General features: G+C 33.1%; 1 protein-coding gene across 1 annotated transcript in view; it reads right to left on the bottom strand.

Moving 5' to 3' along the window:
• Nucleotides 1-3,429: 3,429 nt before the first annotated feature.
• The window catches only part of LOC149909996 (neuroligin-4, X-linked-like), a 72,743-nt gene continuing 51,900 nt past the window's right edge, over nucleotides 3,430-24,272 (bottom strand). The window contains exons 4-11 of the mRNA XM_090120103.1: nucleotides 17,175-17,327; nucleotides 14,614-14,814; nucleotides 13,756-14,254; nucleotides 13,288-13,378; nucleotides 11,460-11,633; nucleotides 9,867-10,018; nucleotides 5,446-5,564; nucleotides 3,430-5,089 (exon numbers count right to left, since the gene is read on the bottom strand). Coding sequence (XP_089976229.1) covers nucleotides 4,104-5,089; nucleotides 5,446-5,564; nucleotides 9,867-10,018; nucleotides 11,460-11,633; nucleotides 13,288-13,378; nucleotides 13,756-14,254; nucleotides 14,614-14,814; nucleotides 17,175-17,327 — 2,375 coding nt within the window. The 3' untranslated portion in view covers nucleotides 3,430-4,103. The remainder of the gene's footprint in view (nucleotides 5,090-5,445; nucleotides 5,565-9,866; nucleotides 10,019-11,459; nucleotides 11,634-13,287; nucleotides 13,379-13,755; nucleotides 14,255-14,613; nucleotides 14,815-17,174; nucleotides 17,328-24,272) is intronic.

Below are 24,272 nucleotides of genomic sequence, written 5' to 3' on the forward strand. Positions count from 1 at the left end.
AGATAGATAATTATGATGAATAAATATTTATTTTAATTTTATGCAAACATTTTTTTTTTCTTTTGTGAGAAATCTTTACCCTTCCTAAGGGCCCCCAAACAAATTTTTATACGGGGCAAGGCACGCTACGCTTCTGTTTGATGTGTGCACAAAAAACCGACAACATTCGGTTGGCCTGCCAATATTGGCGCCAACTAGGCTAATGAAGCCAACATACCGCCAAGTAGCTCTCTACACGCCACCACCATTATGGTGGCAGTACACATGGGGCCAACGTGTTGGGCCAACGGGTTGGGCCAACGTATATTTACGGCCAACGGTATGTTGGCTTCATTAGCCTAGTTGGCGCCAATATTGGCAGGCCAACTGAATGTTGTCGGTTTTTTGTGCACACATCAAAGGATCTTGGCGCGCTCCGCAAACAGCGTTCACACGTTGGCGCCGATGTGGACAAGCAATGAGGTTTTACAATTCGTAGAATTGTATCCCACATGAAGGAATAATTTGGAATCCACGGCATGAACTACTTACACAAAAATAAAAACCATATGACTCAATAAATTAGATGTTTTATTTTCTATTTATTATATTATTCTAGATGTTTTTCTTATCTCACTTTCATACAATGAGATAAAAAAATGAATATATTTATAAAATGAGTAAAATAGTATTAATAAGTTACTTGTTCTTAAAAATTAAATAACAACATAGGTACAATGAGCATAATTTTGATCAAATTGTGCTTTATTACATAAATAATATTATCATTTAATATAATAATATTATAATCTTTAAAGTTTCGTTTTATAGGTAGTTAATATTAAATTAAATGTAAAATGTACATATTTTAAACATTTGAAAAAATCTAAACATAATAATGTTTTATTTATACAGAAATAAAAAAAGGACAATAGAGATTGGAAAATGGTATCATCGCAGACGGCAGAGTACACTCATTATTATTGGTGCACATGTGCGTAATAATTAAACGCACTGTATATAAATAAATTGCCGCGGCTGCAAGAACTTCTACGGACTACGTCCATCTTTGAAGCGCCAATGCAGAATGATCAGTACGCCAATGTGTGAACAGGAATCTTGATATCCTTCATTTTTGCCCAACACATTGGCCCAACACGTTGGCCCCATGTGTACTGCCGCTATAAGATTTTATACCCAACGCCGCTAAAGAAGTTTTCGCTTCAAAAACCGTTTCAAAATCGATTGCGTACTTTTAAAGATCTCAGCATACACAATTCAGGACAAACAGAAAGACAGCGGAAAGTGATTGTTTTATAATCTATTCTAATATTATAAAGCTGAAGAGTTTGTTTGTTTGTTTGAACGAGCTAATCTCAGGAGCCACGCGGGTGAAACCGCGAAGCGCAGCTACTATCTAAACTAATATTATAAAGCTGAAGAGTTTGTTTGTTTGAACGCGCTAATGTCAGGAACTACTGGTCCGATTTGAAAATTTCTTTTGGTGTTAGATAGCCCATTTATCGAGGAAGGCTATATACTATATAGGCTATGTATTATCTCGCTAAGACCAACTGCAGGAGCGGAGCACTCTGGGTATAACCGCGGAGCACAGCTACTATATTATTATAAAATGTATTCAAAAATAGATTACATACTTACCTTTAAGTCAACACTGCACTACACTGCTATGCCAGAAAGTGGTAAAAAATACCTATTTCCTAGTAAATTGATGTTGTCGGGATAATATGTGATAATATTGAACTGAAAATTGAGTCTTCCTTGTAAGGCAGTCATTAGATTTCCCATGTAAAAATCGGTACCGCAGTATTTGAATTAATTTATTATTAGCTTAAAGTAGAAGATCTATGCTATATATAATATTATATAGTTACTCCAGTACTGAAAGTTTCCCTTATATTTACTTACTAGCTGCTCCGCGCGGTTTCACCCCCGTGGCTCCACCCCTATTGGTCGTAGCGTGATGATATTATAACATATAACCTTCCTCGATAAATGGGCTATCTAACACCGAAAGAATTTTTCAAATCGGACCAGTTGTTCCCGAGATTAGCGCGTTCAAACAAACAAACAAACTCTTCAGCTTTATAATATTAGTATAGATGAGTCGATAGAGTAGTATTCCTATATAATATCCCGTATGTATTCCCTTCAAGTATACAGAATATGGAATTTATCAGATCATAATAATTCTTATAGCAACTAAATTATCGCTATTTACCTAATTTATTGTTATGCAGTATATTACTTTAGCTAGCAAGTACGCTCGTAAAATACTTTAAGTAAAAAAGTAACATGTAAATTGTTGCACTCTATACTTATAAAGCTGAAGTGTTTGTTTGTTTGAACGCGCTTATCTCAGGAACAACGGGTTCGATTTGAAAATTAGATTTATCGAGAAAGACTATAGCTAGAGCATAGCCACGCAATTGAAACCGCGCGCAGCTAGTTATCAATATTTTTATAAAGTTTCATCTAAATTTGTTTGGAAGTTTTTGCAAAACAACTTTATCCATCCATACAAAATATCTATTCATGAACTTGTAACTTGATTGGATGATCTTAATATATTATGTACATAAATCTCGTGTCACAATGTTTGTCCTCAATGGACTCCTAAACCACTTTATATCCGATTATAATAAAATTCGCACACCATGTGGCGCAGTTCGATCCAACTTGAAAGATAGGATAGTTTAAACATGTAGGTACCACGGGCGAAGCCGGGGTGGACCGCTAGTTAGTATTATGTAATGTTTTAGGTAAAAAGAAAACACATTTACATTTGTCATGAACTTTATTGTGTATGTCTTAATCTTTACTTGATACTCTCATAAGATTCCATAATGGTATATTATGTTATACAGAAAGAAACATTTCACGATAAAGGCCTCTTCAGACGAAGCGAATAAAATATAAGAACGCTTCGTTCACGATCGAGCAATTATTAAATTTATTCAAATATTCAATAAAAATATTTATAACGAGTGAATACTATGAATTATTCATTGCTTTGTCGAAGTTTTGAACATTAATGCGACTATAGATAAAATAAAATACAGCGCCAAATCCGATTTTATCATTATGTAATCAATATATACCAAATCACTCGTTAGAAATATCTTAACTTCAAAGTGAAGTCCCATGTCCCCTAGTGGGGTAAGGGGCAGATGCATTATACATCTGTTTCACTGATCGATTTTCTTTAGGGACAAGTAGGTGATCAGCCTTCTGTGTCCTGCCAGACCGAGACATCTTTTTTATTCGTATCCACCGAGAATCGAACTCAGGACCCCTCGGTGCTACGCTCACGCGTCAACCACTGTACCAAGGAGGCGGTCAACTTCAAATGTGTGATTTTAATTAGCCTATTTTTAAAGCTAATTGCAATATCATGAACGAAAAGCGTATTAAAAAAGAAAGTAGCGTTTCCTGAACATTCTGAAAGGGCTCTTATCCAACAACATGAAAGTACACAAAAGTTCACATATCTTAAACACAAACACAAATAAATAATCCGTAAAACACACAAGATCGTTACATTCAAACATTAAAGTCGGATGAGAACGTTAAAATTATGAGTACATAGCCATAAATCCTATTTTATACACTTAATTTGGCAATTAAGTAAACGAATTCGAGACTTATTCTCTTCGAATTAAGACATATTATACAAGTACCGTACTTTACATTTAATTTTACATACAGTCTTTAAGTTCTAAATTATTTACAACGACGCCATTTTAAATGACGCCAACCTAAGATGTATTGGAGTTCCGTTCCGAGTGAGGTTAAAACTTTAAACCCATTCATAATGGAATTATGTACAATCAAAAACGTTTGGCCATAATGGGTAGTGTTGGCCCAACAAATGCCACTTACCGCCATTACTGTAATTATGAATAAACATCTACAATGAAGGATCGTAGACATTTAGTCCACTATCGTTAATCGCCCAACACTGCCCATTGTGAAGATCCCATCAAACTATGAACGATAAAATGTGTGTGTATGTACATTCGTTTAGCGATATTTACAACTATGTATATCAGTGACCACTATCTCTACGCACTTTACACATAATTGTAAATATCTTCCATTTCTCATACGTTCATTTCGGACATGGCGGCTTGTGGGACTCTGGACTTTTGGGAGAAATGTGGGGGTGGGGAAGATGGTGGGATTGAGCCGTTCCCAGACGTTTGGGATTGACCTGTTTGGGCTTGGACATCTGGTAGATTTCCACTGCTCATGAACGTGGCATTCTTCGGCAATGTCATACAACTTGACGCGTTGCAAATTTGATTTTGGTAACTGAAACCTACCTTCCTGGGTAACGTCGTACATTGTCCCCGATTCGGGCTGGATTTCTGCTGTAAATTGGACATTTGTATCCCCGTGTGACAAACGTTTGGACAATTTTGATTGGTGAAGTGTGGCACGCGGTTTGTCATAGCAATTATCGCGTTTTTATCTTGATGATCTATATCAACTATTGTGCTTGAACTTTGCGAATGGCCAACAAAATAATGGGGATGTTTGGAAACACTATCGAATGTTGAATTGTGGTTGCGTTTTTGCTGTTGCAGTGCTTTCACTTGCAACCTAGTTTTATCTCTTTGGTAGTATACTCCTGCGAAAATTAGCACGTTCAAAATTAGTAACGAGCAACCAATTGCAATAGTGACGCTTAGAGCAGTTGAATACGCAGTATAACTAGCCACTTCTAAATTGGAGACATCTTGAGTCTGCGAATTATTCGGTTGACTCTGAGTCACGGGGGAACCGGGTCTAGCTGACATGAAACTTATACACGTTGTTACGTATGTATCCATAGTAGTTGATGGTATATCTAGGGTCACATTAAAGGATTTTCTATACAGTTCTAAGGTGGGGTCGTAATAATTCGCGCGTGTGAGGGGATCGGGTCGAACTAGACCGTCGTATAGTTCTGGGTCGTTATGGTTACGGAAGAGATTGTGTTTCGCGACGACGTCTTTCATACCAGCGCGGTGGATTTCGGGGATTAAGCGGAGCCAGACTGAAAGTTGGTGCGCTCGGTAGTGGTTCTTCATGCGCGGTTTCATTCCTGTAAAGGAAATTCTGTTGTAGCTAATTATTTATGAGACTCTTTAATACAGTTATATCTTAACAAATTAATCAACAAAAAATATAGAGTGTAATTAGTAGTGATATTTTCCAGGAAACCGTGACAAAAGATAATCAGTTCAATAAATATGAAAACGATATAATAAATTATTAATAAAACGATAACTATTTTTAAGTAAAATTATTAAAAAAGACACTTTCACTAATTCAATCCACATACATTATTTAAATTTAATATTTTTCCTGTATAAGTGTATTATTAGAAACTTTGTTCTGAAGGTTTATTGTAAATTTTATGCTATATACGTAAACTAGTTATGCATAATACGAACTCACCTATTTCCAAGTACTTCTGATGCAGCGTGTCGTATTCATCCCAAACAATGCTCTTGTATTTGTTCCTTTCTCTCGATATCGGTAGCACTGATTCTTGACGTTGAAGCTCGTTGGGGTTTCTGGGAAAAACACAATAATCTTTAATATAATACAATTATAGATTCGAAGAATGGGATCAGATAAATCTGATTCAATAGTTGTTTGATATACTTGTCAATTGGCAATTGCCTGGAAAAATCGTTTATAAGTAATAAGGCCGCCTATTTAAAATGGTAAATACATATCCCATCAAAAACATCCTGTAAAAAACCCAAGTCTCGCAGCTCAGTCTTTCTACCGTCAAAAGTTGTGAGATCCATGTAATACCAAGTCGGTTAATCTATTTAGTGTCTACTTGAAGGACCTTCTGTCTTAAGTTATTACATAAGTTATTATCATGCCAATATTAAAAATATTTAACGTTTTAAACAAATAGATCGACTTGGACATCGCTTGATTTGATTATTAGTATGTATCACACTACACAGCACGACGGGCCAGCGACCAACAGGAACGAGAGTTTCAATCGAAAGAGACAAGAATCTAATATAATATTGTAATATTCATTTTGTTTTCATGCGATGTCCAAGTCGATCTATTTGTTTAAAACGTTAAATATTTTTAATGTTGGCATGATAATAACTTATGTAATAACTTAAGACAGAAGGTCCTTCAAGTAGACACTAAATAGATTAACCGACTTGGTATTACATGGATCTCACAACTTTTGACGGTAGAAAGACTGAGCTGCGAGACTTGGGTTTTTTACAGGATGTTTTTGATGGGATCTCACTTCTTTTTGTAGAGCCTTTCTTTTTGATACCATCTACTCAGTCATAAAGTAAAATAGAGGCCAGTCTGTCTGTAAGGAGGCTAGTCGCGCCAACAATTTATATATAACAGATTTAAATTATTAATATATTGTTTTATTAGATTTTCGTACTTCAAGACATGTCCAATCATGTGTTTTTCATTACGTCGACCATTTTACAAGTAATAATGTTGTTCAGTTTCATGGGCTAAACACACCCTTACCCACCCTATACCCCCTCCCTTGCCTCATATGGTAGGTACCTATCTACACCTATTAAATTTATAACCACCACCAACCACCAACTGCATAAATAACTTTGTAATCCCATATATTTATATGGGATTACAAAGTTATTGATGCAGTTGGTGTATTTGGAAAACTGGACCGAAATTACAAAATATTTAAGTTTTCCCATGATTAAGACACTAAACTCTATATGTATTCCAAATATGAAGCTTCTAAGTCTGCTAGAAGTGCCTTGGACTTTTGATGATCGGTGAGTCAGTGAGTGACAAAATTTAGAAACTTTAACAAGTTGTCATTCTTAAACTACTGGTTCAAATTGACTGAAATTTTAAATATTCCGTGTTTATACAATGCCGGATTAGTTACTGAAGATTCAGGTTTCTTGCTTTATCCACAACCGAATTATAGGGGGTCGAAAAAGGCCCGAATTGCTTCGAGAAAAGGATGGTACGGCCGTGCCGCTTTTTTTTTGCTCGACTTGGCGGGGGCACTGCCGTGCCCCCAGATTATGTTTCATTATAATTTCGAAAACTGTTGTGAATAAATGCATAATATTAATGAATTTATAATGTTTAGGTATTGTAAGAATGTCTAATGTATTTATTCTTGGTGTGCCAAATAAATAAATTCCCGTTTGTTTTCTTTTCTGTATTTGTGTGTGTTAAATAAAGCATATTGTATTGTGTATCCTGTGGTTTATGGAAAGCCTTTCAAATGTTATAAATTAATAAGAGATAAAAATTGTCCTAAATTCTAGCGCGCAAAATGATTTACGTTGCCTGCAGCTTTAAGCTTCATATTTTATAACCCCTAATAAATACCGTATAAACTTATGAAAATGTTTCGCTCATTATGCACTAAGAAATATCCTCAGTGTCACTAAAAGCACTTTAACTCGTTACATAAAGTCACGAGTATCTCCGAAACTTATTTCCCGCGTCAAATACTGAGACAGAATTTCCAAGAATATATGGGCAGCCACTTTGAAATAGAAAAAAAAGGACAAAAATATATTATGTCCTAAACACGAAAAATTTATGACGTTTCGTAAATAAATAATTGGTCCGCCATCTTGGATATGCTGCCATATTGGATTTAGAATGACGTCACAAAGATAAACATGCATAATGTCATCCAAACTCAAATTTCTGCTCAATCGGTTAAAGATATTTGCTTCAAAATTGAGTTAAGTACAATATTTCATCCAAACATACATACATGTACATTGCAAGTTATTAAAAAGCTTGTAAAAGCTCATGAAACCTACATTTGCACTAAGAAATATACTTAGTGTCACAATTTAAAGTGGTTTTGCACTTTAACCAGTTACATAAAGTCACAAATATCTCCGAAACTTATTTCCGCGTCAAATACTGAGACAGCATTTCCAAGAATATATGGGCGGCCATTTTGAATCTTTATGCAACAGTTGTGTAAAACTGCTGGTCTGCTTGCTGCGGGATTGAGGTCAGAACATGTGGTGAGATAAGATTGAGTTGATAGGATGTTGAATTTATAAAACATTTTGATATGAGTTTTTGCTGGTTTTAGGTTTTGAATTTGGTTTGAAACTGTATTATGATTGGGACTGCACAATTTTTCTAATAGTAAAGTAAGTCGTATAAAATTTGTAAATTTTTTTATTGCCTTACAGATATGTGTAAATAAATTAATTTTAACAACAAGATATTTTTACTTACAACACGAGTTGTTGAATTGTATTTTTATCTTGAAAATTCTGTTTAAAAGTAAATCCCTATATTGTTGCCGTTTATATTCAAATACGTTTAATATTCCAATATATAATCAAATAAAACCACTTGCCCTATAATGCGACTAAATACAAACAAGAAATAATATAAAGCATAAAAATCCGATAACCAAAGATCCTATTAAGAGGTGTAATCGTATTACAAAGGAAAATAGACCGTATGTAACATACAATAGAGGTTAGAATAAATATGAGTGTAATGTGGTAAACCCTTACATTCAGGTCAGGTCGCATGTTAGACAATAAATTGTAAACCTATAGGTTTAATTCTTTGGCTTCTAAGTCTTAACAAGATATTGTGTTTATTGTAGAAATTTAAGAATGAATTGCCCTTTATTAAAACTTTAATAGGATTTTAAAACGGTTTCAACACTGGCTTAACAACGTGTATTTTCAAATTATTTTCCATTTTAACCGACTTCTTTTAATTTTTCTAAACAATATTATTACTTCGCCTAAGTATATTATAAATTAAGAGTTAAGTACGTACACTTGGGAACAAGTGCATGCGTTTACTATTTAATAATCCATATCTACTAATATATCTATTATAAAAACGAAAGTTACTCTGTCCGTCTGTCTGTTACTCAATCACGCCTAAACTGCTGAACTAATTTTTATGAAAGATATGGATTTGGTATGGAGATATTTTGATACCCGAGAAAGGACAAAGGCTACTTTTTATCCCGGAAAAATGACGCAATCCCGGAAATCCCACGGGAACGGGAACTATGCGGGTTTTTCTTTGACTGCGCGGGCGAAACCGCTTGCGGAAACCTAGTAATTATTATATACGAACATTACCCTCTATCGTGCAGTCGGTTAAAACAATAAAAATGCAATACACCCTGCATCATAACACAACCTTTATTCTCTTTCCCTCACTTTAACTTTATTTAACGGCGTCTATAAAATTTAATATCAATAAATATTATCTTCAAAAGACGTCATATTTCACGACGCCATATAAATAAAGGGGATTTCTTTGTTTCAGACAAAATGGCGGACAGTCTAGTTAGCGGTGCTTTTATTTATTATTTATATATTGTAGAAAATTATTGAAAAGGAATCGTGATAATGTTACCCTCGTTATTTAATTAAATGATGTTTCTTTGTAGTTGACATTTCGTGAATTGATGGGGTGTTGGTGTATATTTAGATTTCACTTTTCTTCTTAATATATTATTTAAAAATATGCAAATTAACTGAATGTCACGTAAATAACATAAATATTTTGGTTTGTATCTTTAAAGCTATCGAATGTTTATACTTAATTTGATAAAACTTTCACTTAATTGAGGTGAATGGAAAACATTACACGATTATTAATTTGGTGAAATGCATAGGCAAAAATATATAGACTTTACACATAAAATTAAATACCTAAAATATACAAAATTTAAAAATAAATAATGAAAACTGTACTTAATAAACACAGCAGCCGTTTTAATTCCAGTAAAAAAAATATATACACCTCATATTACACACTCATAATATCTTCAGTTCACTTAAAAACTAAACAAAATCCTGCCAAAGCAATATAACACTTACCCAGTTCTAATAAAGTTCGCCATATACAGTATGAACGCTTCAGACAAGGCCACTTCAGATTTGGTGTAGTTTTTGGGAAAGTGCCCCAAACCGTCTACGAAAGGTGCCCCGAATAAATAGGGCAATTCTTCCCCGTGCACTGAACCCATACGCTGAAACAAATATTATTGTTAGAACAAAAGCTGTATCTATACTAATATTATAAAGCTGAAGAGTTTATTTGTTTGTTTGAACGCGCTAATCTCAGGAACTACTGGTCCGATATGAAAAATTATTTCGGTGTTAGATAGCAAAACTTTGTTAAAACAATTATAAATTTGTCTAAAAGAAAAACAATTCTAAAATTGGACAAAGTTATAAATAGTTTCTTAAACAGTCAAAGAGATTAATAACTTAGTAAAACTAAAAAACAAATATTTGTTAAATGAAGTTAACTGTGATAATATTAAATTACTAGCTTCCGCCCGCGACTCCGTCCGCGCGGATGTCGGTCTTCGCGTGGATGGTTTATTTCTCCATTTTGAGTAACTCTGACAATGACATCTTATAAATATCTATTGAACCCAAATACGGCTAGGCCTATAATAATACGCAACGTGTGTTTGCGGTTCTACAGAACAACGTCTATGGATAAAACTGAAAAATTAAGATTATTTTTTTTTTACGTATTTTTCCAGGATAAAAAGTATCCTATTTTACGCCCAGGATAATAAGGTATAATTATACCAAGTTTCATCGAAATCGAACCGTTAGTTTTTACGTGATGCCTGAACATACAGACAGACAGACAGACAGACAGACAGACAGACAGACAGACAGACAGACAGACAAAAATTTTTTTAATCACATATTTGGGTTTGGTATCGATCCAGTAACACCCCCTGCTATTTATTTTTTCAATATTTTCAATGTACAGAATTGACCCTTCTACAGATTTATTATATGTATAGATAAAGATCTTTATCAAAGTTTGTTATAAATTAAATCACTTAAACTTAGATAGGTACTATTTAAAACAATAAACTTTATTTTCAAAGTCGTTTATAAGTTCCAACATTTTGTCTGTTCAATGAAGTTTAAAGAAGAAAGCTCAAACTAATTAATAACGAAATAACATGTATAAAAAACAGTATTTCATTAAAATTATTTATTGCGATAGGCATAAAGTTCTAATTCAATACATAAAAACGAATACACAGAAAATATAATCAGAATTATTACACGCAAATTATGTTAAGTATATTTTGTTCTATGCCTGCCAGTACATAACATTATCATAAAGTTTTTCAACTGTCTCAATACAAGAATTTATACAAACAACATCAATAATTAGTGTAAGCTTCCTATAAAAATATGTTTGTTTAGTCTCACGATCTAAAGCACAAATCTTATTCAAAATTCGTGATATAGAATTACATAATTTTTTTCAATGATCACACGAGACCATAACATTCAAGCCACATAATACAATTAATATAATTATATGTACTTTATATTTATACATAAATTCACAAACCACTTACAATTATATAATCTGACTACAGCACAGTTAATATAAAACTTTAATAAATTAAATAAAAAACGCATAAATACCTGAGGATAATCCCCATCCTTAGTCTGATAGTCGAACACATAGAAGAACGCATTAGGCCCAGAATCCGGTGAACTCTTAGCGACGGATAGAAAATCTCCCGTTTGTACCAAAGGCGCTACGTACTGCGCATCTGATATAGCTAATACTGCTGCGTCTCTCGTGTTTATTGGATGCTGTTGAAAAAATTGATTATTACTAGCTGTCCCGGCAAACGTTCTGCCTTACTCTTATCACTTAGGCCTGAAGAGTATGAAAAATAGAGGTTGGCACACAAAATTTCATGAGAATCGCTCCAGTCATTTCGGTAACTAACATTGACACGAGAAATTTATTTTAATTTACTTTAAACACCTTATACTGTAACTTTTTTTGCACTGCCAACATTCCCACAACGGGGGGTTACCATGCATGAAGCAGTATTACTTCCAGTGTGGAAAAACGACAGAGCTAAGCTAAGCTAGACGACCGCGTCTAGCGCCATCACTATCCAACACTGGAAACATTACTGCTTTATGACATCAAACGAAACTTATACTAAAACATACAGCACGCATTTATTACCAAGAAATGTATTGAAACTGAGATAGGCAAAGTCATACCTAAAGCTACAAAAAATAGTAATATTGGATCCATTACCTGAAAATAGAAAGTCTAAAAGCTTTTCTTAGTAGTAATTTAAAAACAAAAAATACTCAGAAATGTAACTGGCAGTTAATTACATCTAAATATACAAATATAAAAAACCTTATCTTCTTATTAATTAATTTACTAATAAATCCTAAAATAGATTCATGTACCTACTAATTATTAGCTTCGCGAAGTTTTTCGCTCTGTATTTAGTTGTGTAATTACTAAGTAATAATCAGTTCAAACATTTTTACAAACTAGAATAAGATTTGAACAATAGAGAAGTCTGAATAGTAGAAGAGAAACTTATAACATATTCTTAATAGCACGTAGAAGTTATAGCTTTTGAAATATCGGTACATGTGCGCGAACATAACTATAGCAAATGTAACAATAGTTCTATTTGAAACTTCCACAGTATTCATAATCAAACTATAGAGTTCTAGTTAATAATCGATGAACTTGAAACTAATGAAATACCGAATTCTGAAACCGACCTAGTTAATTAGCACATAAGTTTCAAATTTAAATGGAAAGATGTCAATAGCGATTTAGCTGAATTTCAACTGCACGATGACTTCGGCTTAGAAATTTAGATCCGTGCCAAATGACTATTGTTCCGAGTTTCCAATATAGAGACGAGGCAAATTTGTATCAGTTGGGTCGTTTAGATTGAATCAATTTTCGATTTGTCTTCGTCTTGAGTTTAACGTTTTTTGCGAGGCTTCAGCTAATGGTGTTGGCTGAGAGAATAAATAATTTCAATTCAAATTCGCGTTTTATTTCGAGTTTGGGATCCGATATTAGCTTTGGTAAATAGGTCATAACTTAGAAGTGGGTGTGATTAGGCATATTTTTACTTCGATATTTAAAGTAAATATCTATATTCTAAAGTATATAAATTGATTTTGAACATGAATATAATTTTCACGTCTAAGCAAAAGAATTCAAAAGAAAACGTATGAAAAAGGCCCATTAGTACCGTAATTCCTTGGAGTCCTTCATCAATCATTTGAATCACATATTATAATGTCCAAACGAAAAATCTTCTCAAATTCCGCAGGTTACTTTATTCCCCAATCACGTACAGAGGTAATCGAAAATCGATAGATAACTTTCGGTCAACAATATGACAAGAGCTGATTGCGCTGGTAAAGATTTATTATATCTCATAATAAGAAAACATAAAAGAAACCTTACCTGAACGGTCCGCTCCCAATCAGTGTATTCATTGACGATGGTGAAGAAAATCTCGCTCAAGTGATATGTGTAAGCATTCCTCACGTAGGTTCTGAAAAATATGTTTATGTAGAAGTTTGTATTGATGAACTTTTTAATACTCTCTCGAACGCAAACAAGATATTCAGAGAAATGTGTCTCATAAAAATATGGTCTTGCATTTACATTCATGTTATTGACACGTTTAGGGAAATAGGTCAATCGAAATGCTATCTGATAAAGATTCAATTTGGAATATCGAAAGCTAGAAAGTATTTCATAACACTATTAAGAAATAAACTGCCTTTGAATAAAAGAATTCATATTATAACAGACACACAAACAAATACAATGCCGCCCGGTTAAAATCACGGGACGAAAATGTTTTCTTATTCGCAACGAAACATGCTAACAAGACGCGCAAACAATCCGCTGTACAAACACACTCACCGTATTATTTTGTCCCTCCTCTCGCCCTCGAAACCGTTCTGAATGTCCTGAGCTGAAAATTTCCAAAGTGCCTCGCTCGTTACAACTCCGAATAGCAGATCATATTTATTCTGTCCGCCCCTTATCCCGAAAATCCTATCTCCGCTCCTTTTGTCCGCCTTGAAATTGTTCACCCCGGATACGCTCGTGAAGCCTTGGAGATCGTTCGGTATGAAAAATGTGAGTAATTCCTTCGCATAGTCCGTTTTGACAACCACACCGTCGACTGAAGGGCCGAATGCGGTCAAGTAACTGGGCGTACTGATTTCAGCGGACATAAGTTCTTGGAGAGGTACTTCGCGAAGGCAATCCACTATTAGTTCATGGTCCTTGACTATGTCTTCAGGGAGAGTGCAGTTGGATTGCTTGGCGAGTTGGACGGAATAGTTAACAGGGTCTTCTACTAACGCCCATGAGCTCAACGCTGATCCAGATAGTAAAATTGCTCGATGGAAAAGACCTGCAAAATTATGGATAGTATTATCTTACACCTAACGTTCTTACGAGCACTTACTAAAGATCCTTCACGTTTTTCGCATAAAATATCACACGTTAAATTCGAGCTAAACCTTTTTTAAAGCGCAGTAAGCGAGAATTGCAAAGAAATTTCGATTTAGTTATTTTTCACACGGCGCTAACTAGTTAAAAATAAAAATAAATTATCTCCTCTTACGTTTGACATTTCTCGCAAGCCTAAATATGGTATAGCAATTTTACAATTTAAATTGGCTCGTTGAAGCAAATTTATATTTTAATTTAGAAGCTGAGCATCTTGATGAAAGGAAATGTCATTACAGATTTGAATATAGAAAGTTTTACCAGGCATTACGGTTGGAGAAATCATTAGGAAGTTAATACAAGCTGCTCCAGAACCATGTCCAAGCATAGTTACGTTCCCCGGGTCTCCTCCAAACAGAGCAATGTTCTGCTGAACCCAATGTAGTGCTGCTATTTGGTCCATCAGTCCATAGTTCGCTACTCTTGCTTTGAGATGAGGTATAGGGTTCGCGTTTAGGAAACCTGTACAAAAATGTTCATATTAATTATAAGTAAAATATTTAATATTTAACGTGACTTTGAGTCTAATTATTATCAAAGAAAAGGCTTTCGATTCGATATTCGATGTAGAAATATGTATTCAACCCGCTTTTATGCAATTTTTCATAAATTCACAATAACACATATTCAACGTTCGGGTCAAAATAATAATTGAATTGAAAAACAATTTATTTCCCTTCCAGTTTTTCCGTCGCCTGAAATAATACAATCATATATCAAACGCCGTGACAACAATGAAACATTTGTTTTGATTAACGCAGACGCAAATAAGTATTTGTGAACGTGGAATATGAAAAATATAAATGCCCACCATTTTCCCTGCCTTCAGCTGTATTTGCAATTATTCTTTGAATCGCTAGACCTAGCTAAAAACTTGCTGCTACATTATGAGCATGAATATGATATAAAAGACGATCTTGTGGGAAATGATCCCGACCTTTATCTTTAAAGTAATAAAACCTACCCGTCTTGGAGTAAAATAAATTACCCACGAGGAAAATTTTCACTTAGGAGATTTTATCGAAACATTTCCTCTTTTAAATGGATGAGGCTCTATTGCACATTTAACATCGAGTTACAAACGATTCACGGTACTGAGACAATTTATAGGACGTTACGTAGTTTTATTTTTCTTCAGGCTTCAATCTAATTATTCGCAGCTCTCGAGCGATAGCTTCGTCACGTTTCACTTTGCTTAATTAAACATTTCTTGTAGCGCTTTTCAATGTTAAGTTAATTTTGTTCGCGGCTGGAAATTGTGCTATAACACGTAACACGTACGATACATTTTCGTCTGACGTCGGGTTGTTTAAATTTTAATGAATTCATTATGGCGACATTTTCACATAGGTAGGTATGCATATTGGACGCTGCGAGTGGAGTTTGGAGTAACTACAAAATGCGACAATGTTCTCTGCATGTGTACGATATTATATCGCTTTAAAAACGTATTTCACGCTCGAAGTGCTATGTAAGCGTGGGAACATTTAAATTTCACGATACAACGTTGACAATAAATTGGAGTAAAATACTTTTTCATACTCTGATTTATAGGCTCGGAATAACAATGCACAAATATGTTTCCAAATTATTCGAGGAAACAATTTGCTTTTAATCGTCGTTGTGTGCAATTTTAATTACTGGCTGTAGAGAAAAAGTAATAAAGTGATTTATTTCTTGCAAGTTTTTATTATAGAATTAAATTTGTCACACATTTCAGATGATTGATGTTTATTTTGTATCCTTGTCTTAGCAAACGAGAGATTCCGGTAACTTTTAAGTTTTAAACGACTTTGTTCCTTGGGGTGAGATTGATATTTATAAAACTTTAAACTTTGCAGCGTTCTTAAAGCCAGATTTATTAACATTAACTTGTCGTTTTGATTATTCTTCAGCGAACAAGTCTCCATGGAGGTCAAAACTTGGGATGAATTTTTTTAATACAATGAATAAATCGACTTACAAAGTATGTTAAATGGTTTTCTAATTAAAATATTTAAATAATCCGATAATATTCCTTTATATTTTTTTATTACTACTGATACTTTACGAAACTTGACTGAGAGGTTCTTACTTTAATTCCCAATCATTTTTTGCCAAAAAAAAGTCTTATCTGGCTAAAAGTCAAACTTCTATTATTGTCAGAATGAACACTGAAACATGCGCAATTGATCTGAATTCATTAGAACATGACTTAATTTTATAAGGTACAAATTTATTTTACTTAACTTGACTTTTACATAAGTTATGTAAAAGTAAAATTTCTAGTTAAAGAAACATATTTTCTCAAAATAGACATAATCCCAAAGATAAAGTACTGTCATTATTTTATATTCCATTGAATCAAATTAAGCATGTTGAATATTAATTGAGTCGCCTAATTAATTCTGTGTTAATACAGTGCAAATTGACTAATGGCTTTCGTATTCATAGGCTTGGACGAGATTATATTAAGTACATTAAAGATATAATATATATGAATAAATAAACATAGACCAACATCTTGTCACAAAGCAAAAAAATGTACACACCATACGACTGATAAACGATCTATCAATATGCTTTTTCTGAAAACTAAAAATTACAATGAAGAAATGCGTAATTATCTCTGAAGTAGAATTTCCTAAGCGTTACGAATTTTCCATGATCTGGATTAATAAAATAGTCCATTGATAAACAAATATATTATTCACACTCACACTCGAACCCACACACAAACTCACAGTTCTAAAACAAATATATTTAACACACATACACTCACAATTATACACACTCACACTCGCAACTAAATACTCTCTAAATACTCACATACACAAACTCACCTAAAATCCCAAGTCGATAGTTGATAGTGATAACCACGACACCCGCGTAACTCGCCAAGACAGATCCATCGTACACATTCCCAGAATTCCACTCAAAAGATTCCCCATGTATGAAGATGACCACTGGATACTTTGCTTGGAGCGTCGGGCCAACTGTAACAAAGACTTTGGTTCACTTCACATACTTTGTAGTGTTCTGGACGCATGTAAAAGACTTTGGTAATAGGTAAAGTCAATTGTTACTTCTAGATATATGTATATACGTTTGTGTTATATATATTATTATACATTCTCTTTACTAGTTGCAGTTTAAATAATTGGGACTAATAAATGTTGTTGTGTTTTATAATCTAAATAGAAATGTAACATACTAACTTCAGTTTAACTTCATCCATTGCTTATCGTAAGCTTAACCCAGAGCAGTGTTCCTTACAGGTAAATTAAAGTTAGACATTTATAATTTACTTGGCCTCTTAGAAAACCATGTTTGCTAGTAAAATTATGTAATCAGCCAGTTTCTATAGCGTCGGCACATTTTGTATATCGTGCACATAGTCTTTAATACAGAGGTTTATTAAATCAATAAAATGTATATGTATATATATCTTAAAAGACAAATTTTATCGAGATAAATTAAGAAATATTTGTGCAGAATACAAAAATTTATTTATTTTTTTGGCAGACAAAGGATCTAGAGCTGTTAAACAATTAAACAATTTACTAAACAATTTATTTATTTGTTGCTAGCCTTTAAGATATTTGCACGCTCAACTACGAGCAGAATGTCTAAGAACCTATAAAATTTGTACCTCAGCTATGTAACTACATTCAGCAAATAAAGACAATTTGAATTTGAATTTGAATTTTTTAAGGTCAACTTTTCTTTAATAAAAAAATTGTCTAGAAATAGTGAAGATGGTAAATGCCACAACAAAAAATGTACTGTAGACTTATATTATGCATATAGGGAGAGTGGTATCGTATTTTGATAATAAAATGGTCTAAATAGTTTCTTAAATATTATAATAGAGATGTGATGTAGGTCTTGCTGTTCGAATTATGAGCTAACAATAAAATATAATACTTCAGAATTCTACTAATTGAAATAAAACAATGTGAGTTATTAGAACGAAACATTGTTAAACACAAAAGAACTTCACTCCGAGCATTATCATTAAAATAATATTCATTAAAACGTTTTTATAAAACGAGAAATAACAAATAATCTGAAAAATGAACACTTAATAATTTGCGAGACCTTTCAAAAGTCCAATTTGTTAATTTTTCAAACAATGTTGCCTCAATTCTTCGTTCTTATAAATAATGCATGAGTTTATATCAGAAGCCTGTAAAATAACGTTTAACGTGTATAATTCTACGGATTATTTTGATACAAGATAATAATTCTTCCTAGAATTATTGTAACGAATTTGATGATGGATTTAAGCCATTCTCATTAATAAACATTAATATTTATATAGGAATTTAATGATTAAATTTCGTAAATATTATTAATATACAAAGCTAAGAATTACCAAAATTCAACAAAAAACAACGGATGCCGATTTTAGCGCAGACTAAAACAAAATTTCGCTAGATTTGGAATCAAACAACAAAAAAGACCTCGTGATAAAACTTAAAATACGAACAGGTACTGTCCGTTCAAATATTTAGGATACATATTTCAAAAATATTTGTATCGCAAATAAAACGTTTCGCAGCGAAACAGCAAAAGCGCTGCCTCCGGCTATACATAAATAAACAATATACCTATTTCATTTGCAGAAGTATCGTCAAAAACAGTAATATTATAGAACTACGCTTTCATCCAATGAAATTCTGAACTGCGGTGAAATAAACAATATATCAAATCAAGCGCTTGAATACGCTTCAAATCTATCTCGACGATGGCTTTTCCGTTGGATTTTTGGCTGTAAAAAGTTGAGCCATTGCCTCGGATTATGTTATATCGAAATTTGAATTCACTTCGATATTTGAAAGCGGTCGGTAAATAACCGTTCGCATATAAAGGCTTTTTGATAAACGTTTTTCGATTTTTTTTTCCATTCGATTTATGAAATATACTTTTAAAAATTGTATTTATTTTAAAAATTCTATTCACGGGTTGTATGGACCATTTATTTTAAGGTTTTTTTTACGCGGTTTTACCATCATACGAAATTATGGCAAAAGCTAGGTAGTATTTATTTAGCTTATGTGTGATTATAGTACGCAGGTATCATAATAATTGCTTTTACATGGTATTATACAATTAGTAATTAATACATAGCTTTAACAAAAACAACTTTACCCAGAGTATCCATCCATCTAAATGCATATTCACAATTCACACATACAGCTCGAGTTTCACTTTAAAACCCCAAAGTTAAACCGATTTGTCAACTCTACGCTCTATTCATCAATTTAAAAAAATAACAAAGCTACACGATATGTGATTAATAACAGTGATAAAAAATAACAATGATACAAAAATAACAGTGAAAAATAGCTGTGACAAAAAATAACAGGGGAAAAAGTAGCAGTGAAAAAAATTACACTGACAAAAAAAGTGATCCAATTCAAAAGTAACAGTAGCCCACTCAGAATATCTCCAAAACAAACATAAGGCAGAGTAGCTATTACTTAAAATGTTTGAGTTTAACCTACTTTCGCATTCACTTAGTATTTTGATTCGTGAAATAGCTTCATTCTGTTCGTTCTTTGGCATTGTTGATAGATTTCTAGGGGTATTATTTTCCTGCATTCACAAGTTTTGTGGGTGAAATTTCAGTATCTCTGCTGCGGAATATTACGATTTTTACAGCTGGGAAATTTTACGACTAATTTATTGTGCTTGAGTAAGTGTATTTTTATGAAGTATATTTTGTTATTGGAACAATAAATAGCATTTTCAATTAAGTAATGAAACTGTTACGTGTTATTATTTCGAGTCTTCGTGTTAAAAAGGTAATTATAAAACGTAAGTTTATTAGTTACACTTTACTAAGCTGTGTAGTGGCTGAAACGCAATTATTAACAGAAGAGTTTTAGTTCCAGAATGTTCGTTCAAGGCTCGTCTATTACATTAGTATACTATATGGACAGTTAATGTTTGAATAAATTAACATTTCATCATGTTTCTAGAACACTCATTATAACAACATGAACTAAAACTATAAAGCTTCCAACAATTTCGCAAGAAATATAATATTATAATATAAGGACACACATACACACTGCAATATAATATTATCACACATATACTGCTCGGTCCATCACATGCCCTAATTGTCCCCACATTAAATAAGAAATAGCACCATTTAGATCTCCTATTACGTAGTGAGTCGAAATAATTCAAGCCCATGAATAATGTGGACCCAGACGTCATACATGGCGTCTCATATACATGCAAATGAAGCAGTATTTCGTGTTTTGTGGGGACTACAGTTGACACCATTCTAGCTCTGCTGCTATTTAAGCCTTTGGTAGAAATGTGGTGACAGCAAATACACGTTTTAACCAGGGTTGTATGGAAACACCCTACTAGTTATACAGTTTGTGTGGATTAAAATGTTGAAGGAATTTCGATGAAACGTGCCAGAGTTTTTGCAGGTACTATCCTACTAATATACCTATTATACAGGCAAATGTATGGATTAAAATATTGAAGGTATATTTTGATGAAACTTGGCAGTGTTGTTGATTATCTCTATCACGTTCCCAGATAGCATATACGATATTATAAAGCGTTTGTTAGCTGTTTTTGTCGGTAGATAAAATCGTGGGGTACAACCGATCTACTTATTTTCTAGTTTGCGTATAAGAATGTGAGCCTCTGACCTACTTGTTTTGAAAGCTCCTTTTTCGTATTGAAATGGTATTGATGAGATTAAGATGAATTCGTCGTGTTTTTTTTCTTGATTATTATGCATATTAATTATTAACTGTCAAAAGTGACCGTTAGTTTTCCTTGACAAAAGATCGCTCAATGTGACTATAGAGGTTTTCATTCCAAAATATATTTTTAAATACATTTCAATTAAAACCTAATTATAAAACTTTTTCTTTCGCATTAGATTTTTATAACGTTTCAAATTTAAATAAGTAAACTAATTAAAATAAATACTGTATGTATTTTAGTAGCAATTCATAATTTATTTTAATTATTTAGTAAGTCTACATAATAAACGTTGAAAATGTGTATAGAAAATCCATACTAATATTATAAATGCGAAAGTAACTCTGTCTGTCTGTCTGTTACTCAATCACGCCTAAATTACTTAACCAATTTGCATGAAATTTGGTATGGAGATATTTTGATACCCGAGAAAGGACATAGGCTACCTTTTATTGCGAAATATGTACCACGGGCGAAGCCGGGGCGGACCGCTAGTATACCTATAATATAAGCTATTATACAAAATTTTCACCATCACAGATTTCTACTAAAGAGTACTTCTAGATTTTCGCCTGGATTATTCTAAATACCAAGCCTTTATTCTTCCAAATTTCAATCCCTTAAAATATAATGACCATTATTTGAAGCCTATTGAAATAATTTACCGAAATATCGATATAATACAGCACTCAAATATACAGCCTAGGATTTCATGCCAAAATCACGGAACCGTGAAATCGTACGAATTTCTCATTGAAATGTGGTAACGACATAATATTGTACCTATAGACGTAGTAGAATATAATATGGATAGGGTAAAAATAAAATGGTTCATTTAGTTATTACAAATTTTCTACAAAAAATAGCCTTTAGTGATACCACATAAGTTAACTATAGGTGCTACACATTATTAAGGATAACTAAACTGTACCAAAAAACTATTTATCAGACCAAATTGAAAAGGATCTGTATAAAAAGCTTAAGGTTTCAAATGAAATAATATTAAAATTTGGATCACCGACGTACAAAATGTTATGAGTGCAAATCAATACAAGAGGTAATAGAGACACTGTATAAAATACGTATTTTGGTATAAAATTGTGTAAATTTAAATAAATAAGTTTGATTATTTTGTAACAAGATGGCGCAGCGTACAGAGTAATCGGAAATATTTGAAAACGTAAAAAAATAGCCGAATTAGTCGAGCCGTTCTTGAGTTTTACGATTCTTTCTTATTAGGCACCTATTGATTATGTCTTATGTATAAAGATGAAAAAGCGTTAAGTTATTCAACTCGAATATCTTAATGTACAGCCGAATAAACTAAGCATTAAGTACCAGACTTAACTTCTTCAAGTTAATGTCCTGTCGTTAAGATATCTTGTTAGCATAGTATCAGCTTAGTTTGGCTTAGGACTAAATTGAGGAAAAGGGCGTTAGCCCTAGATCACATTAAAGTTTATTAGACGTATCCATATTAATGTTAATGTTTGCGTGTATGTCTGTTATCTTCGTGCCTAAACCACTGAACAGATTGGCGTAGATAGATAGAACACATCTTAGTAAATAAATATAACAAATGCAAGAAAATCTAAATACATACAAAGGAAAAAGAAGTTATGACCCGTTTTTTATAAAATACATAATTTTATAAAACACTAAATAAAGCCTGCGGCTTCAGTCACCCTGTACCCGAGTAAATAGGTCTATATATATATATATATATATATATAATAGGAATAGATACGGAATACAATGGAGCCTTAAAGAAATAAGTAATATCCATCCATCAACGACGACAAGTTCAACGTTTTTCTCAATATTTTCGTTACTAACAATATTTTAAATGCGGTAGTGTGTTTGTTTGTCTTTCTTTCACGTCACAACGGAGCGACTTTATAATATCATGATTTTTGTCTGGACATAATGACTAGGCGACATAGGCTACTTTTTTACACGGAGAAAGATCTATTATCACATGGGCATTTTCACTTTCACTAGTTTTCCGCCCGCGGTAAGTCCGCCTTGTCACTATATACTATAAAATAAAGTCACTGTCATTGTCTGTGCGTCCCTATGTATACTAAAATGTTTTTTTAATAGATATAGTAGGTCTTGAGGAAGGTTTTCGTTATACATAATTTGTTAAGTTTTAGACAAAGCGGGCGAAGCCGCGGGCGGAAAGCTGCATTCACTGTAAAAAACAAACTGAAAAATTGAGCAGTACACTGAAACATATTCCTTTATCCACAAATATTTTGTATGTAGGCTTCGGTTTAACAGACTGCGACCCTCTTAAATAATAAATGCATCGCCCCAAGGGTAGCGACCCCCAGTTGAAAACGAAGGCTATATATTTTTTTCAATCAACCCCTATAGAAGTTGTGGAAGGTCGAAATACCTGCAGTGTGATGGTGATGATGATATTTTTTTTATTTACTAGCTGTGCCCCGCGGTTTTACCCTCATTGCTCCGCTCCTATTGGTCTTGTAGTGATGATATACAACCAACAACAACCTTAAAACATATTTTTAGCTTAACCACATTACCGGCAGTCTTATCACCTAATAGTGATCTCTTCCAGGCAACTTATTTTAAGTTAATAACATAAAGACGTGAAGTAGGTTTTCATGTAAATTTAAAATCTTAATATATATAAATCTCGTGTCACAATGTTTGTCCTCAATGGACTCCTAAACCACTTCACCGATTATAATAAAATTCGCACACCATGTGCAGTTCGATCCAACTTGAGAGATAGGATAGTTTAAACATGTAGGTACCACGGGCGAAGCCGGGGCGGACCGCTAGTAAAATAATAAATTTAAATTTAATTTGCAGTTAATGATGATGATGATAAAAATTAAATTCCCCTGCAGTTCCAAAATGGATAATTGGGTAAAGAATGAATAAATTATCGCAAAACAATCAGGCTATTCATAATAATTAAGCATTTAAAACAACTGCGTGAAAATCGTGATAAAATGCTTTTAATCACAAAATTTATGTTCAGTTTATTGAATTGGACTTGTGAATGAACTTATTAAATGTTTTTGATATACATATCTGATTACTGCGGTTTTGTCTGTATGTGACAATAATGATCAACATGTGTACTGTAAAGTAGGTACTTATAATTCAATGTACCTAAAGAATAAGATTGTAGAAGTTGTCGTGTGTGTAGAAATTCGTATCTTAGG

The sequence above is a fragment of the Colias eurytheme genome, chromosome 3 (genome assembly GCF_061535395.1).
Source record: "Colias eurytheme isolate Ceu_HAF_F1 chromosome 3, ilColEury1 Martin Lab GWU primary, whole genome shotgun sequence".
Classification (NCBI taxonomy): domain Eukaryota; kingdom Metazoa; phylum Arthropoda; class Insecta; order Lepidoptera; family Pieridae; genus Colias; species Colias eurytheme.